Source organism: Erpetoichthys calabaricus, chromosome 4, assembly GCF_900747795.2.
Source record: "Erpetoichthys calabaricus chromosome 4, fErpCal1.3, whole genome shotgun sequence".
Classification (NCBI taxonomy): domain Eukaryota; kingdom Metazoa; phylum Chordata; class Cladistia; order Polypteriformes; family Polypteridae; genus Erpetoichthys; species Erpetoichthys calabaricus.
The window spans coordinates 39,448,287-39,465,645 of NC_041397.2; the positions used below are offsets into that span (position 1 = coordinate 39,448,287).

Sequence of the window (17,359 nt, forward strand, 5' to 3'; positions counted from 1 at the left end):
CCTAAGAAACCATCTATCCATTAAAAATCCATGTTAAACCACGTTACCCTACTTTTTAGCCAACCTATGAGCACTGATCTCAAGGCAAAACCCAACCTGTTGCAAAACCTTGGACCTTTACAGTGAACAATCACACACACAGAATCTATACCAGATAATTTTATCAAAACATGTTTTCAGGATATGGGGTAAAACACTAGCCGAAATATTTGCGGTTGGTTATAAAGAACAAAAGGATAAATTTGCAAACCCGGATTGTGACATCAGGTTTCAAATCCAGGACATTTGGGCTATGACACAGTAGTACTTATCAGTAAGGTACCCCACTAAAATAGCTTTTCTAAAAAACAAGTTAAAACTGAAAAATGTCCTCAGATATCACTTTTGTTGAAATAAACAGCCTCAAATACAAATTCCAAAGCTTGGAAGAATATAACATGTGACAAAAAAGAAAGTTGCAGGAAAAAACATTTCAGGCAAAATTGCTCTTCAAATTTTCAAGGTATTATGAAATTCACTGAAATCTCTAACTATGATATTTATGTATTTATTTTCTTATTTTTTGCAATGTGTTAAAAGAGAAGTGTGTTATTACTTTACCATTGATGGATAAAGTTTGGTATTTTGGAATTTGAAGTTATGCTTCACTTAAGCTCACTTTGCTCTGATGAATTAATGCATAGCATGACTATGAAAAAATAACTGATTTGAAACATATCAAACTAACTAACTATCCATCCATCCATCCATTTTTCAACCCGCAGAATCCAAACACAGGGTCACGGGGGTCTGCTGGAGCCAATCCCAGCCAACACAGGGCACAAGGCAGGAACCAATCCCGGGCAGGGTGCCAACCCACCACAGCCAAACTAACTATTAGAATAATAATCGTTTCATGTCTAAGTAGCATGCCACATTTGTAGTAAAGTAGGCAACAAGTCTTTTCTATTTATAACAACATTTTAGCAACATTTTTTTGCAAACTAGCCTACATTAAAAATTGTGCAAAGCTATTGAAAATGTATATACCACCACTTCTTCAGCTTATAAATGCAAAGTCTTGCAAGATCTTCACATTTTATTGCTTACCAGATTGTTGTGCCAGTTTGCAAGCCTCACTAATGTGATTTCCAGTCAAGTAGCTATAGATTGCATCCAAATGATTCTCCTTTTTAGAAAGTGCTACTTCTTCCTCAATTTTTTGCGCCACACTTTGTGATAACCAATTGGAGAAAGCTCTCCTGCGTTCCAAATGTTGAGCATATTCACTCCGAACCTCAATATCGGGAGCACAAAGTCGCCCCCAGAGAGCTTCACACAAGGTCCAGACAAGCTTCCAGTGTCTCACTGTCCCTGTAGAATACATAATCTAAGAGTGAATAAACATGTCTAATTACTACCCTTTATGCAGTATTTAGATCAGCAACGGCATTCAAATATTAAGTATTTTTCTGGATTTTTCAATATGTAGAAAAATTACTTCAAGCATCCAATGTCTATTAAAGTGATAAAGTTTTACATTTTCCCCTCAACAATCAAAAAAAAAAAAAACAAAAAAAAAAACAGTTATGCCACTTCCAATTTTTTTAAATAAGGTACACTTTCCAAAAATCTTGCCTACTAGACACCAGGTTAAGGTCAGATCATTCTTCTTGACAATCATACAGACACAGTAACAGAGTATTTTAAACTTTCTTTGGGATCTGTGGATTCCATTTTGCTTTTTCTCAAATTCCATTTTTGAATTTTTGGTATTTATTTTTTCTAATTCAGATTTTTATGTTTTCATTTGCTGTTGCATAAAATGAATGGTATAATATTCACTCAAGGAGAAAAAAAAAAACTTTTGGGTTTATTATTTAAACCATTCACTTAAGTTTGATGTAAAAAAAATCCAAAGCAACTGGAAAACAATAATAATTTTCCAACATAGCTAATTTAAATTTCACATAAACAAAGTATTAAATTAACTAATTTGTATTTATGAAACATTTACAGTATGGTTAAAGCGTACTTGTAAGATTAAAGTAATGTAAACATTTTGAGCTTTACCAAAAATCCTAATTTAAATTAAAACTATGTAAACATAAAACTGCTTAGAGACACATTTATATTTACAGAATAGTTAAATACAGTAATCCCTCCTCCATCGCGGGGGTTGCGTTCCAGAGCCACCCGCGAAATAGGAAAATCCGCGAAGTAGCAACCATATGTTTATATGGTTATTTTTAGAATGTCATGCTTGGGTCACAGATTTGCACAGAAACACAGGAGGTTGTAGAGAGACAGGAACGTTATTCAAACACTGCAAACAAACATTTGTCTCTTTTTCAAAAGTTTAAACTGTGCTCCATGACAAGACAGAGATGACAGTTCTGTCTCACAATTAAAAGAATGCAAACATATCTTCCTTTTCAAAGGAGTGCAAAGCAAGCAGTCAAAAAAAAAATCAATAGAGCTTTTTGGCTTTAAGTATGCGAAGCACCGCCGGTACAAAGCTGTGAAGGCGGCAGCTCACACCCCCCTCTGTCAGGAGCAGAGAGAGAGAGAGAGATAGAGAGAGAGAGAGATAAAAAATCAATACGTGCCCTTTGAGCTTTTAAGTATGTGAAGCTCCGTGCAGCATGTCACTTCAGGAAGCAGCTGCACACAGCCCCCCTGCTCACACCCCCCTACGTCAGCGCAAGAGAGAGAGAGAGAGAGAGAGAGTAAGTTGGGTAGCTTCTCAGCCATCTGCCAATAGCGTCCCTTGTATGAAATCAACTGGGCAAACCAACTGAGGAAGCATGTACCAGAAATTAAAAGACCCATTGTCCGCAGAAACCCGCGAAGCAGCGAAAAATCCGCGATATATATTTAAATATGCTTACATATAAAATCCGCGATGGAGTGAAGCCGCGAAAGGCGAAGCGCGATATAGCGAGGGATCACTGTACTTTGTTTTTTTCCATAAGGAACTCTTTTCAGCAAGCAGTGTTTTATACTTACTGAAACTCCACTTGGTATTAACTGAAAAATAAAGTAATATTTAATGAAAGAAACTATTTAATTTTCTGAAGCAGAATATTGGATTAAACACAAACTTAGAACTAGGGATTTCAGATACAAGTACTTATGATTGTGGTTTGACAAGCTGCAGAATTTGCCTGAAACTGCCCCTTTCTTGGTTTCTGAGATGTACCTAAGACATAAGGTGGGCATTACATGTGGCCTTGCAGGTCCAGTCAATAATTGCCAAATAAGTAAATGTAATGCCATTCTTGGCAGGCAGTGTGGTGTAGTGGATAAGAGTTGGGACTACAAACACCCGAGTTTGTTGGTTCTAATCCCGCTACTAGCATTATGTGACCATGAGCAAGTCACTTCGCCGGACTATGTCCCAAATGGAAAAATAAAAAATGTAACCAATTGTATCTCAATTGTTGTAAGTTAACTACAACATGGGCAATAACCACATAAGTAAATGTAATGTGTTAGCAGGCTTTGCAGATTAACTGGCCATCTGATTCACAGTACTCGTCAAGGTACTGCTCAGCCCTATTTCTAGCTGTCAGTGTAGAAATTTTCTTTATTTTCCCCTAGACGGCTTAGATGTTAAAAGTTGTCCGATACTTCAACATATTTACCTTTGTGCACCTTTCTGAAGTTATTCAAACAAAACCAACATCAGTTTGTACATGCTTAATTCGCAAAATGTGATTCAATACACTTAACTATGAAAACCACACTGCTTCGTTGCTTGACCTGATTTGATGCATTCAGCCTAATCAATGAAGCAGACATTTTTTTTTTGTAACTAGATGCATGATAAATGGTTTGACAATTTATTACGTAACAATCTAATGCATTTGAGCTTAAATATGTTGCTGGTCAGTTCTGAAAACACCTACATATTTTATTGCATTCCAAGTGATAGCAGGCCCCGTAACTCTAAACAAGATTGAAAAGGAGTAAAACTGGATGACTATATAGTAATAACAATCAAAATAGTTTCAAATACCATGATGTCCATTTCAGGAAATAAGGTTGGGGGATCAATATTGCTAAACTCCCAACCTCAGACTGAAGAACTGGCACAAAACTTCATTTATTTATTAAAACAGGCAACCTTGGTTTTACCACCCAAACTAATTTCATATCTTCTTAGTATCCAAAAAGAGAGTGTATATCCCTATCTTATAATACAACATTTATTCATTTATATAGCGCCTTTCCCATGCTCAAGGCACTTACAGAATATAAGAACAACGGCAGGGTATACAGTATACAGCATTGTACAAACCAGATAAATAAATGAAGATTATGACAGTGAATTCAGAGCAAAAAGCCTAACAGACAACATAATTGATGGTCTAGCACACACACATACAGGATACATGAGCATCTTTACAGAGAAGCAAACTCAGAAAAAAGTAATAAAGTTAAGTATAGATAAAACCCTTCCTAAACAAATGAGTTTTGAGTTTTTTTTTTTTTAAGAATTCATGGAGTCAGCTGACCTGATTAATTTCAGTAGGTCATTCCAGAGCCTGGGTGCTATACAGCTGAAGGCCCTGTCACCCATAAAGTGTAGATTAGTGTGGGGCACAACAAGATTGCCAGAATCAGAAGACCTTAGTGGGCGGACAGGCACATAGTGATGGAGAAGGTCACTGATGTAGTTTGGTGTGAGGTTATTTAAGACTTTGTAGGTTATTAGTAGGATTTTATATTCGATTCTATAAGAGACAGGGAGCCAGTGAAGGCAGAGAAGGATGGGTGTGATGTGCTCGCTGCTGCTGGTTCGTATAAGGACTCTTGCAGCAGAGTTTTGAATAAGCTGGAGGTGTGATATAAGATTAGAAGGGGCACCTGCCAGTAGGGAATTACAATAATCGATGCAGGATGTTATAAAAGCATGGACAAGTTTCTCAGCATTAGAGAAGGAGAGGAAGGAGCGAACACGGCATACGTTACGGAGGTGAAAGAAAGAAAGTTTCTTAATTTGATTTATGTGGACGGAATAAGAGAGGGAGGAATCAAAAATGACACCAAGATTCTTTACAGTAGAGGCAGGTCTGATAAGATCACCACCAAGATGGACTGGGAAGGAGCTCATTTTATTGACTGGGAAGGAGCTCATTTTATTAAGTTGCATTTTAGTCCCAATTTGCAGGAGTTCAGTTTTATTGCAATTTAATTTTAAAGAGTTCTGCTGCATCCAAGTTTTAATTTCACTAAGGCAGGTTGTGAGCTGAGAAAGCTCTGATGAAGTTCCACTTTTAACATTGAAGTAGAGTTGAGTATCATCTGCATAAAAATGATAACCCAGTCCATAGCTACGTATAATATGGCCAAGGGGAAGCATATAAATACAGAAGAGAAGAGGGCCGAGGACAGAGCCCTGAGGAACTCCTTGTGTGACTGGCGCTGAGCTGGATCTGCTGTTGCCAAGACTAAAACTCTATCAGTCAGATAGGACTTGAACCACTGGAGGGCAGTGCCAGAGATACCCAGCATGTTCTCCATTCTGGACAGTAGAATGTCATGTCTGACAGTGTCAAATGCTGCACTGAGGTCTAGCAGAATTAATATGTTGGTTTGTCCAGAGTCTGCTGCCATAAGCAAATCATTGGTTATCCGTAGCAGAGCAGTTTCACAGCTGTGCCGCGCCCTGAAACCAGACTGAAAGGGTTCCATCAAGTTATTAGAGGTCAATAATTGGTGAGTTGGGAAGCTACAACACGCTCGAGAACTTTTGACAGGAAAGGTAAGTGGGAAATAGGCCGGAAATTGTTAAGATTGTCAGCATCAAGACGATACTTTAACATTGGGGTTACAGAAGCGATTTTAAAAGTAAGCGGTACAAACCCAGTGTCGAGGGATGAGTTTATTATTGTTGTAACAGTCAGGATTATAGCAAGAAGGCAGGATTTAAGTAGTGTGCTGGGGATGGGGTCCAGTACACAAGTGGTCGGCCTCATCTTACAAAGCAGGTTATTAACAAACGCAGATGTGACTGGTGAGAACTTAGAGAAGGAGCTGGATGGAGTGGGAAAACAGGGAGAGATATAAACAGATGATGTATTTATGTTAGTTGAATTATTTAGATCTTTAAATTGTGTTACGGAAAAAGTGGAGGAATTCCTCACAGACTTCAGTAGAAGAGGTAGTTGGGCCAGATGCGGGTTCGAGTAGTTTATTAAGTACAGAGAATAAAACCCTTGGGTTATCGTGACCACTTTCTATTTTACCATAGTGGGTGTTCTTGGCAGCAGTTAGTGCTTCTCTGTAAGCTCTTTGATGGTCAGAGAAAGCCTGGATGTGCACAGTGAGGCCAGTCTTGCGTGACATTCTCTCAAGGCATCGGCTAGCTGCTTTCATAGATCGCAATTCTATGTTATACCAAGGAGCTGAACGCTTAAAGGAAACCTCCTTATGTTTTAAAGGAGCTGTTTTATCGAATGCTGAATGAAGGGCTGAGTTATAGTGGTCAACAAGACTATCTAGTGTTGATGGAATAGGTGCAGACAGTAAAAGATCAGAAATGGATCCAGAAAGGATAGAGGGACAGATATTTTTAAGGTTTCTGTAAGAGATTTGTCATTTACAGGTAAGAGGAGGGAAAGGCAGTGACAGTGAAAAATACTGCTTTATGGTCAGAGTGTCCCAAATCAGTACTGTAAATGTTGGTAACAAATAGTCCAGAAGTGCAGATCAGATCCAATATATGACCGCCAGAGTGGGTAGGAAAATCAACATGTTGTGTCAAGTCAAAACAGTCCAGTAAGGATAGGAATTCATTTCTCAGTTTAGATGTAGTAATGTCAATATGGATGTTGAAATCACCAAGAAGGATAATTCTCTGAGAGTAAGAGCTTAGGTGGGTCAAAAGTTCAATCAGATCAGATAAGAAGGATGCATTGTATTTTGGGGGACGATAAAGAACAATGAGTGAGACAGGACCTGATTCTGTTATTAGTTTAAGAGCCAGGCACTCGAAAGACAATGGACAGTCAATAGGATTCGTTTGATGTTTAAGTCTGCTCTGATAATCTTATGTTATTAACTTTTAAAATAAATTACTGCAAACGGTTGGTGGTGTATAGCTCCCACAATCTTAATATTTATAGTTATTTCTTAGAGCTATGGAATACTCACCATTATTTAATTACTTTTACAGGTTTAGAACTGTATGTGTGAGCGATGTGGTTATTAATTAAAGCCGTGCCAGGCATAAACATTCTGGTACTGATGAACCCCTTGCTTTTCAACAGTTACCTCAATAACACCAACAAAACACACTGAAAAAGGTGAGCAATATCATCATTTCTATTTGGGATAAGCAAAAAATCAGTTACTGGGAAAAAAGTCATTCAGTTTGAAGCATTTAGAATTAACACTAGGACAGAGCAGAGGATGTACAGTGGAACCTTGGGTGACGACCGTAATTTGTTCCAAAACTCGGGTCGCAACCCAAACTAATTTCCCCACAAAGGATTGTATGTAAATACAATTAATCTGTTCCAGACCGTATGAACTGAACTTTAAAAAAAAAATAAAAAAAAATAAAAAATTTTAAGCACAAAAATAGTTAATTATACCATAGAATGCACAGTGTAATAGTAAACTAAATGTAAAAACATTGAATAACACTGAGGAAACCTTGGAGAGAAAACTAACATTGCAAGAGTTCACGCTACAGCCTTACGAACCGCTCGCTGTAAATACTTTTTTTTAAATGAGTTTTAAGCACAGGGGAAAAAAATGAAAACTTTGAAAAATCCTTAATTTATACAAAAACTAACCATAAACAACCAAGAAAACTAACCCTGCATGAGTCAAGTTCTGGCATGAAGGAAGTGAGGAGGAAGAACTAGCCACTCGTAGGAGGACAGTTTTGCAGCAAATCGCCATGAATCTTCCTGGCTTTCTCGCATAACATTGCCTCGCTTACGCTATCCCCTGCAAGTTGCTTCTCGTTCAGCCAAACTAGCAAATGTTTTTCCACCTCTTCCAGCAATTGAGGCCTCTGCGTGGTTAATACTGTAACTCCTTTTGAAACATCAGCTGCTTTAATTGCCTCTTTCTGCTTTAGAATAGTCGAAATCGTAGATTTTTACTTCTTATACTCGGCAGCAAGATCAGTAACACGAACTCCATGCTCATACTTTTCAATAATTTCTTTAATTCGATTTCAATTTTCTTCGAACCTTTCTTCTCACCAACACTACAACTCTTCACTTGCTTAGATGCCGTGGTTAATTGCAAAATTAATGCAAAAGCACACGAAATAGAGCACAAAGAGTTCACAGCGAATGCACGCATGTCTAACCGAGAACAATGTACAGGGAGAGACTGAACATGTGCGGAAATCATCAGTGCGTACAAACCAGAAGGGAAACTGGCTTGTTCGTCACACAAGTGTGTGGTCGTGAACAGATGCAAAAGTTTGGCGAACTTTTTGGTCGTGACCTGATTTGTGCGTGTTCCGAGATGTTCGTGACCTGAGGTTCCACTGTACTGTGATTTAATGTGTTGGCTGAAACTCATCTCATTAACTTTATTTTTAAAATCTTTGTAAGAATTTTAAGTGCATATCTTTTGTGATTTAGGTTAACAATTGCCACTAGATTTAGAATTAATGTCACCAAAAACAGTCAAAGCCAGTCAAGTATTATTGTAAAATATCTGAAGCATAAATGAATGAAAGAAAAACAAAACACCAAGCAAGATTCTCTAATAAAAAGTTACTAACAAACAAATCACTAATATAAAACAAATTATTCTGATCTTCTTTCTCTTATGTTTAGGACAGTCTGTCTGATGACCCAGTGTTTGTGACCCGTTACTAATAAAACTACAAATAATGTAAAGTGTAACTGAACATGGCATTAGGATCTTCCACAGAGTATAAGACAAAATCATACTTGCCGTCACATGTGTCCAGCTCTTTAATCACAGTTGTGATCCAGTCTGCATATTCATGAAGTGCTTCCACCCCGTGAACTGGCTGAATAAAAGGACAAGGATCATCGGTGATGACAATGCTATTTTTGAGTTCAATTTCAAGGGGACTTTGGTATAACTTCAGGTGTTCCTCTTCAACCTCAGGTTCAGCAATGGTCAATTTCTCTATGAAGACTTTTAATGGGTATTCAGAAACCCTGAAATAAAAAAACGAACAACAATTCACTATTAAAATGAAAATATCAAACTAATACTTGGAAGACTAGTTTCTTTTAAATCGTGTAAATAAATCCAAAGAAATCATATTTGGGTACCATTACTCAATATCAACTATAAATCAAATTACAAAGCTTAATGCTTTCTAATATATAGATAAGTGTTACAAGCCAACATCAGTATTTTAGTCTGTTAACAGCATTACATTTTCAGAAAAGCTGTTACTAAAAATGAGGACAGGACAAAACTGCTATCTTGTGAAGGACTGTACCAAATACTACCTGAAGGAATGCCAACCCAAGTACAGTATTTATGGAGTCGCTATAAAGTGATTTTTACCTTATGTTACTCTCCAAGAGACAAAAAACCAAATCCAGACATTTCATTGCATACAGAGTTACAGACCTGAAAGCACAAGGAGCTTGGACATATCTGTGGCATGTTTATGTAAAACATGTTCAGTCAATCCAAGAAATGGAAATACATTGCAAACTGCTAAAGAGGCAGGGAAATTACATACTCTAAACAGACAGAGAAATTGTTTCCATTATAGTGGAGCTTAGCAAAAGGGAGTGGGATACAAACAGAAATTTAACTTTTAAAACACAGTAAAGTTAATTCAATGCAATAGTCTGCATTTGATTCAGATTAGCTTCAGATACTTAGGAGCTAGAACAGGGGTCCTCAAACTACGGCCCACAGGCCAGATACGCCCCCCCCCCCAGGTCATTTACCTGGCTGCTGCTGCATCCAGCATCATTGGCATGCAGTGACGTGACACGCTGGAGCCAAGGACGCGCCAAGCCGAGCCACTTTCACCACACTAAGGCAGAGAGAGAGAACTAGGGACAAGGACGCACCCTCCCCAAAAAAGTAATAGCTATTGTGCATCCTTTTGGAAACAATGTCAAGGAAAAGAAAAATGGACTCCAACTGCAAGATATTCAAAGAACAGTGGACATACGATTACTTTTCCACACAGTGCAAGCTGTTTGTCTGGTGTGCCAGGAGTCAGTGGCTGTGTTCAAGGAATACAATTTGCGTCGACACTATGAAACTTGACAAAGAATAATATGATTGTTTGGTCGGACAAGGGAGAAAAGACAAAATATTAAAACTGAAAAATGGATTGACAACTCAGCAAAATGCTTTTATGAAGCAGAAAAGCAGCTAAATATTTCATCACTGCAAGCAAGTTTTCAAGTTGCCAAGCTAATAGCAGACCATTCATGGAGGGAGAATTTGTTAAAGAATGCCTTCTTTCTGTTGCCAAAGAGATGTATCCAGAGAAGGCCGATTTATTTAGTACAGCGAGTCTTTTAGGACCTACAATTACAGTACATGAAAGATTGAAGAAATGGGGGACAATTTGCATCAGCTTTTGCAAAACTCCACAAAAAAACTTTGCTATTTTTCGTTGGAACTCGATGAAAGCAATGATGTTCGTGATTCTGCACAACTTTTAATTTTCATTCGTGGGACAAATGATCATTTCGAAGTCACAGAGGAGCTTGCTGCACTGCAAAGCATCAAAGGAACAACAGGAGGAGATGATATCTATGAAAAGGTTTGCCAAACTGAATGATTAGGAGGTGGACTGGGCTAAACTAGCCAGTGTGACAACTGATGGTGCTCTGAACATGGTGGGGTATATGAAAGGAGTGGCTGCACACATTAACCAAGAGATGGACAAACAACCATTCACGTCCAGTAGCCATACACTGCCTCATCCACCAACAAGTGCAGTGTTGTAAATCACTGAAGTGGGACTCTGTCATGAAAGTTGTGGTGTCTTGTGTTAACTTCAATAGGGCTCATGCACTAAACCACAGACAGTTTCAGGAATTTCTGTCTGAGCTGAATGTTGCCTATGAAGATATTTTGTACCACACAGAAGTCTGTTGGCTGAGTCAAGGGAGAGTTTTGAAACATTTTTATGACTTTTCACAGGTTTCTGCTTTTCTGCTTTCAAAAAACAAAGAATTAGCAGAGCTTACAGATGCAGAATGGAAATGACACCTTGCTTTTCTGACAGATGTAACAGAGCTACTCAACAGTTTCATTGTGCAACTTTAAGGAAAGAGGAAGCTCATATGTGATCTGCATTCACATGTGAAAGCATTGGAAGTAAAATTGGACCTCCTCATTAAACAAGTGAAGGAGTAAAACTTCTGCCATCTCCCCATTACTCAAAAGCTGTTGGCTGAGAAACCAACAGTTGCATTCCCAAGCAAAAAATGTGTGGATTCACTGGAAATGTTGCAAAGGGAATTTCAAATGAGATTTAAGAGCTTCAACTCCATGAACAGGACAAACAGCTTTTCCGGAACCCATTTTCTGTTGACATTGAAATTGTTGATCCGATTTACCAAATGGAACTGGCTGAACTACAGAATTGTGACTCTCTGAAAGACACATTCATGTGAAGCAGCCTTACTAATTTCTATGCATCCCTCCCCTCTGAGACGTATCTTAATCTCAGGAACCATGCACTTAAAATGGCAACCATCTTTGGCAGCACCTATGTCTGAACAGGCTTTTTCCCTTGAATGAAACATCTGAAATCTCCAACCAGATCCAGACTAACTGATGCACACTTGCATCACTTGTTACGACTAGCAGTGACAAACATGGAACCGGACATTGACTCTCTCATCAGCCAAAAGCAGGCGCAACCTTCTCATTGAAATACTGGAAAGTTTATGTTGGTTAAAATTGTTCTTCATTTTAAATATTGTATTGTTCTTTCATGTTTTTTGCACTACAAATAAAATACGTGCCGTGTGCAAGGGAATACGTTCATATTTTTTTTTTCAAATTAGAGTCCGGCCCCCAAACAGTTTGAGGGACCATGAACTGGCCCCCTGTTTAAAAAGTTTGAGGACCCCTGAGCTAGAATCTCTGTGGAAGTCTATTTGAACGTAGGATTCAAAAATCTAGACTGAAGACTAAACAATGTAGCAAATAGAAAACTAATGTCATACTATATTTATTTTTTTAGTCTTTACAATACTAAGCTACTGGAATGCCAAAGAAAAATACAGTTAGTATTTAGACAGTGACACAATTTTCATCATTTTGTCTCTGTACACCACCACAATGGATTTGAAGCAAAGCTTTAATTCAAAGGGTTTAACGAAATATTGTAGAAAAGACAGACATTTTTATGCATGCCACTGCGCACCCCCACCATTTTCAGGGGCTCAAAAGTACATGGACAAAACTAACGATCATAAATATAATGATTGTTTCCAATATTCGGTTGAAAATCCTTTACAGTCAATGACTGCCTTAAGTCTGGAACCCATGGCCATCTCCAAGAGCTGGATTCTACTCTAGTTGGACTTTCTGCCATCAGTTTGGTCTTCAGCAAGTGAAATAATTTGTCCAATTGGGTTGAAGTCAGCTGATGGACTTAGTCATTGAAGAATATTCCATTTCTTTGCTTTGAAAAACACAGTTTGCTTTTGCAGCATATTCTGGCTCAAAGTCCATCTGTACCGGGAAGCATCGCCCTATCTGTTTTGCAGCACTTGGCTGAATCTGAGCAAATAGTACAGCCCTATACATTACAGAATTCATCCTGCTACTTCTGCCTACGGTCATATCATCAACAAACACTAGCGATCATGTCATAAAACTGCCTCCACCATGTTTCACAGATGATGTATTCATTGGGTCATGAACCATTTATACTCTTCTCCATATTCTTCTTTCCACCATTCTGGTATATACTGATCTCAGTTTATTTTATCCAAAGAAAGCTGCTGCAGAACTAGACAGGTTTTTAAAAAATGTTTTCAGGCAAACTTTAATTTGCCCTTACTATGCATGAGATTTACCAGGTGTTTGCACATTGTTGTAAACTTATTTTCATGAAGTCTTCTCTTGATTGTAGCCTTTTGACAGTAATAGGCCTACTTCCTTGAGAGTGTTCTTGGTTTGGCTAAATGTTTTGAAGGGGTTCTTCTCCACCAAGGACAAAATTCTGTAATCATCTAGCACAGTTGTCTTGTATGGTTTTCCAGACCATCTGGTGTTGCCGATTTCACCAGTGTGTTCCTTCTTTTTAAGAATATACCAAATGTTATTTTAACTCCTCCTCTACTATTTTTCCAAAAGAGAATTTCAGCCTAAAGATAGATGGTTTTTACTTGCATGGACAGCTCTTTGGATGTCATACTGAGAGTTTACAGAGACAGCTTCCAAACGCAAATTCCACACTTGGAATCAATTCTGAGGTACTGATTAGTCTGAGGTAATTGCTTCCACCTGGCTATGGAACACCTTGTCAGTTAAATGTCCATATTCTTTTGAGCCCCTGGAAATGTAGAGCTATGCAGAAACATGAATGTCATTCCTAAACAGCTCATACAATATTTTTGGTAAACCCCTTAAATTAAAGCTGAAAGTCTGCACTTAAATCACAAATGATTTCTTTATTTCAAATCCATTGTGGTGGCATAAAGATAAAAAATTATGAATATTGTGTCACTGTCCAAATACTTATGGACCTGACTATTTTGGGAGATCTTAATAAACAAAGATAAACCTGTACATGTACATACAGGTTTGGCTCCGTTTCATAGTGATCACTTATACAGACCGACTTGGAGAATGTACTTACCTTACATAAAGCAATTAAGACTACAATGGGGGGTTATGAGAAAATGAGACAAAAGTGATTCTAAAATTATTTAGATATGTAAACTGCTGAAAAGTTAGCAGCATTTTCAAAGCAATTAAAACGGATGTAAAGTCAGGTAAATATTCAAGAAAGAATTTGGCTGAAAATAGTGCAGATACATTAAGAATGAAAGCAGTGAAAGCCTGAAAGCATGCAATAAGACATATTAATACGAAAATAACAGAAGTAAAGCAGAAAGGCTTTAGACAATCAATTAAAAGAACTAAAATTAGAAATTCATAAAAACTAAAAGTTACAAAATGTTAAGGATGTAAACTGCTAGAGGTATTTAAAATGAGAGTCTCTTGCACTATCTAGAAATCATTTGAGAAGATATGAAATACTACATTACATTCTTCTCTAACTAGTTAGAAGACTAAGATGTTGCAATCTAATTTGCAAAACCTAAGGACGTGACAAAATGCAAGTATTTAAAACTATTTTGACAGACAATTTAAAAAAAAAAAAAAAAAAATTGTCCATTTATGTCCAATGTCCATTTTTAAGTCCTAGAGAGAAGACCTAAAAGCCAATAGCTCACCATTTTTGTATTCAGTATCTTTAAAAACCATATTGAGCAACCTGTATAAATTTGCAGACAAAGATTAAGGTAGAAAATAGTACCCTAAGTTCTTGTCTATAAGCTGGACTCATGTATTAGCCGGAGACCAAAAATCATACGAATTTTTAAAATAAAATCGTATCATAGATAAGCCGGACTCATGGATAAGCCGAACGTACTATAACCTATAACTAATAGAAGGGAGGGAGGTCAGTGGTCTCACTCGCGCCCATTTAATTTCTTTAAGGGGGGAGAGAGTGTGAGATATTGCCATCTCTCTCACTCCCCGCATGGCGCGGTTGGAGCGGCCTGAGCGCGTTCTTTCTGCTCTGGGCGTCGCCGAGTCAACACGAGCGCGTAGCGGTCATTTAAATTGTGATTTTATATGTAAGCATATTTAAATATATATCGCGGATTTCTGCGGACAATGGGTCTTTTAATTTCTGGTACATGCTTCCTCAGTTGGTTTGCCCAGTTGATTTCATACAAGGGACGCTATTGGCAGATGGCTGAGAAGCTAGATTGCTTACTTTTCTGTCTCTCTTGCGCTGACTATCTGTGATCCTGACGTATGGGGATTGAGCAGGGGGGCTGTTTGCACACCTAGACGATACAGACGCTCGTCTAAAAATGCTGAAAGATTATCTTCACGTTGCTATCTTTTGTAAAGCTGATTCCTGAAAAGACATGCTGCACAGTGCTTCGCATACTTAAAAGCTCGAAGGGCACGTATTGATTTTTGACTGAAAAACAAACTCTCCCTCTCTCTCTCTCTTTGTCTGCTCCTGACGGAGGGGGTGTGAGCTGCCGCCTTCAACAGCTTTGTGCCGCGGTGCTTCGCATACTTAAAAGCCAAACAGACATATTGATTTGTTTGCTTCACTCCTTTGAAGAGGAAGATATGTTTGCATTCTTTTAATTGTGAGACGGAACTGTCATCTCTGTCTTGTCATGGAGCACAGTTTAAACTTTTGAAAAAGAGACAAATGTTTGTTTGCAGTGTTTGAATAACGTTCCTGTCTCTCTACAACCTCCTGTGTTTCTGCGCAAATCTGTGACCCAAGCATGACAATATAAAAATAACCATATAAACATATGGTTTCTACTTCGCGGATATTCTTATTTCGCGGGTGGCTCTGGAACGCAACCCCCGCGATGGATGTATAAGCCGGACTTATGTATAAGCCGATATTCTATTTTTTCATTTTCACAACTTTTTTCCTTAGATAAGCCGCGGCTTATTGACAAGAACTTAGGGTAATAAATCTGTTTATTTTGGAAAATGTGGCTTAAGATGTTGCAACAACATTTGGAGAGGCACACAATAACTCAACTGTGCCAATATTATATGTATACACCTTCATTAAACCAGTGGCTCTCAAATTCAGTCCTGGGGCATTCCCTCTGGCTGCAGGTTTTATCCTAAACAACCTCTGCTTTTAATTGACCTCATACCTCAATTTAGCAAGCTGTTATTTATCGGTTTCTGTGGTTTGATGTCAATCCAAAAATTACAAAATTGGGATTGGTACATTTTTATATAAAAATAACAAGCATGTACAGTATGCATCCTGCACAGAAATAATTCTGTTTTCTTCTATCTTGGTTTTAATAATGATTATCCCCCTGATGAAATTCATTTTACTTTAATAAGTGTTTTGTTTATTTAGGCCAATATTTACCAAATTACATCTCATTTTAGGCATTACTAGGGGGCTTTGCCCCCTGCTCGCTCCGCTCGCCAACCCCCGTTTTTGTTTTTCCAGATACACACGTTTAAGAGTTTTGTTTCTTTGAATTGTTGCTATTTCATTAGTTTCACTTTTATTTCTGAACCTCTGTAAAAACAATATTTGGAATCTTCCGAGTCCCAATGTGCCGAATCTATTAAATGAGGTCCGTGAGATGTGTTTAATGACTTTGTACCAATCATTTAGGATAGGTTTCTCTGTTTAGAATTTCAGCACAGACAAAACAATCCACATCATCAGCAGTTAATAATGTTTTTTGCAAAGTAACCAATAAATGTGAGGTAAACTCCGTTTTTGAAATTCTCTTAACTTAAACTTCACAGCCTTACAATATTTACATACTTCCAACATATCACCTGTGTCCATATATTCGATCTCTATTCGACATTTCGTTATTTCTATGAGTAATAATTTCTCTTTCTTTGCGCTAATGCAATGTTTACTTTCTTTGTTTTGACACTGTCGTTTTCTGCTTTCATATTCTGTATCTTGCTCTGCATGTGTTTCGTGCCTACGTTTTTTTTGAAGCTTTTGAATTCCAGTTTTCATTATCTCCAACCTGCTCTCCATGTGTTTGGCCCCCTTTTTTAACCTCTGTATGACGTTTTACTTTGTTTTCTACTCAGTCTTTTATTTCTGACCTCGCTTTATCCTGCTTTTGTTTCAATGACACCTGGTCCGTGGTGATTATATTTTCCCTTTTTCGAGTAATAATTTCCATTTGTTTGCGATCTTGTGATCTTTGCTGAACTGTCAATAATGCATCATTGTAATGTGATTCACCTATGCTGTATAGTTTGGACGTGTGAGGATAACATGCGTTTAATATGGAGCGTTCGCCCGTGTCACTCTGGGGCCCCTCACTGTTAATACGGAGCTCCTTCCGTACTATTATGCAGTGCATTGTGGACCACTGTGGACTCCTAAGTGTTTCCCGTTTCACTTTGTATCTCGATCAGTCGAGCTCTTTCTTTTTGGAGCCGTGCCAGCCTGGTTTACGGCATGTCAGATGGTTCATAGTCTCTCCAGTTTCGCTCTGGGGCCGGGGGGGCTTTGTGTAGCGCCTGCGCACGTTCGTAGTCTCTCCCATTTCACTCTGGGGAGGGGGGCTTTGTCTGGCACCTGCGCACTATGTCTCCTGCATCCACGGGCATGTCCCTGCGCCCATATCCGGTTTACCATTCTCGGTTAGTA

General features: G+C 38.2%; 1 protein-coding gene across 1 annotated transcript in view; it reads right to left on the reverse strand.

The window, feature by feature from the left end:
- The window catches only part of nup98 (nucleoporin 98 and 96 precursor), a 160,998-nt gene that overhangs the window by 19,370 nt on the left and 124,269 nt on the right, over positions 1-17,359 (reverse strand). The window contains 2 exon segments of the mRNA XM_051926475.1: positions 1,090-1,353; positions 8,914-9,146. Of these exon segments, the coding sequence (XP_051782435.1) occupies positions 1,090-1,353; positions 8,914-9,146 (497 nt within the window).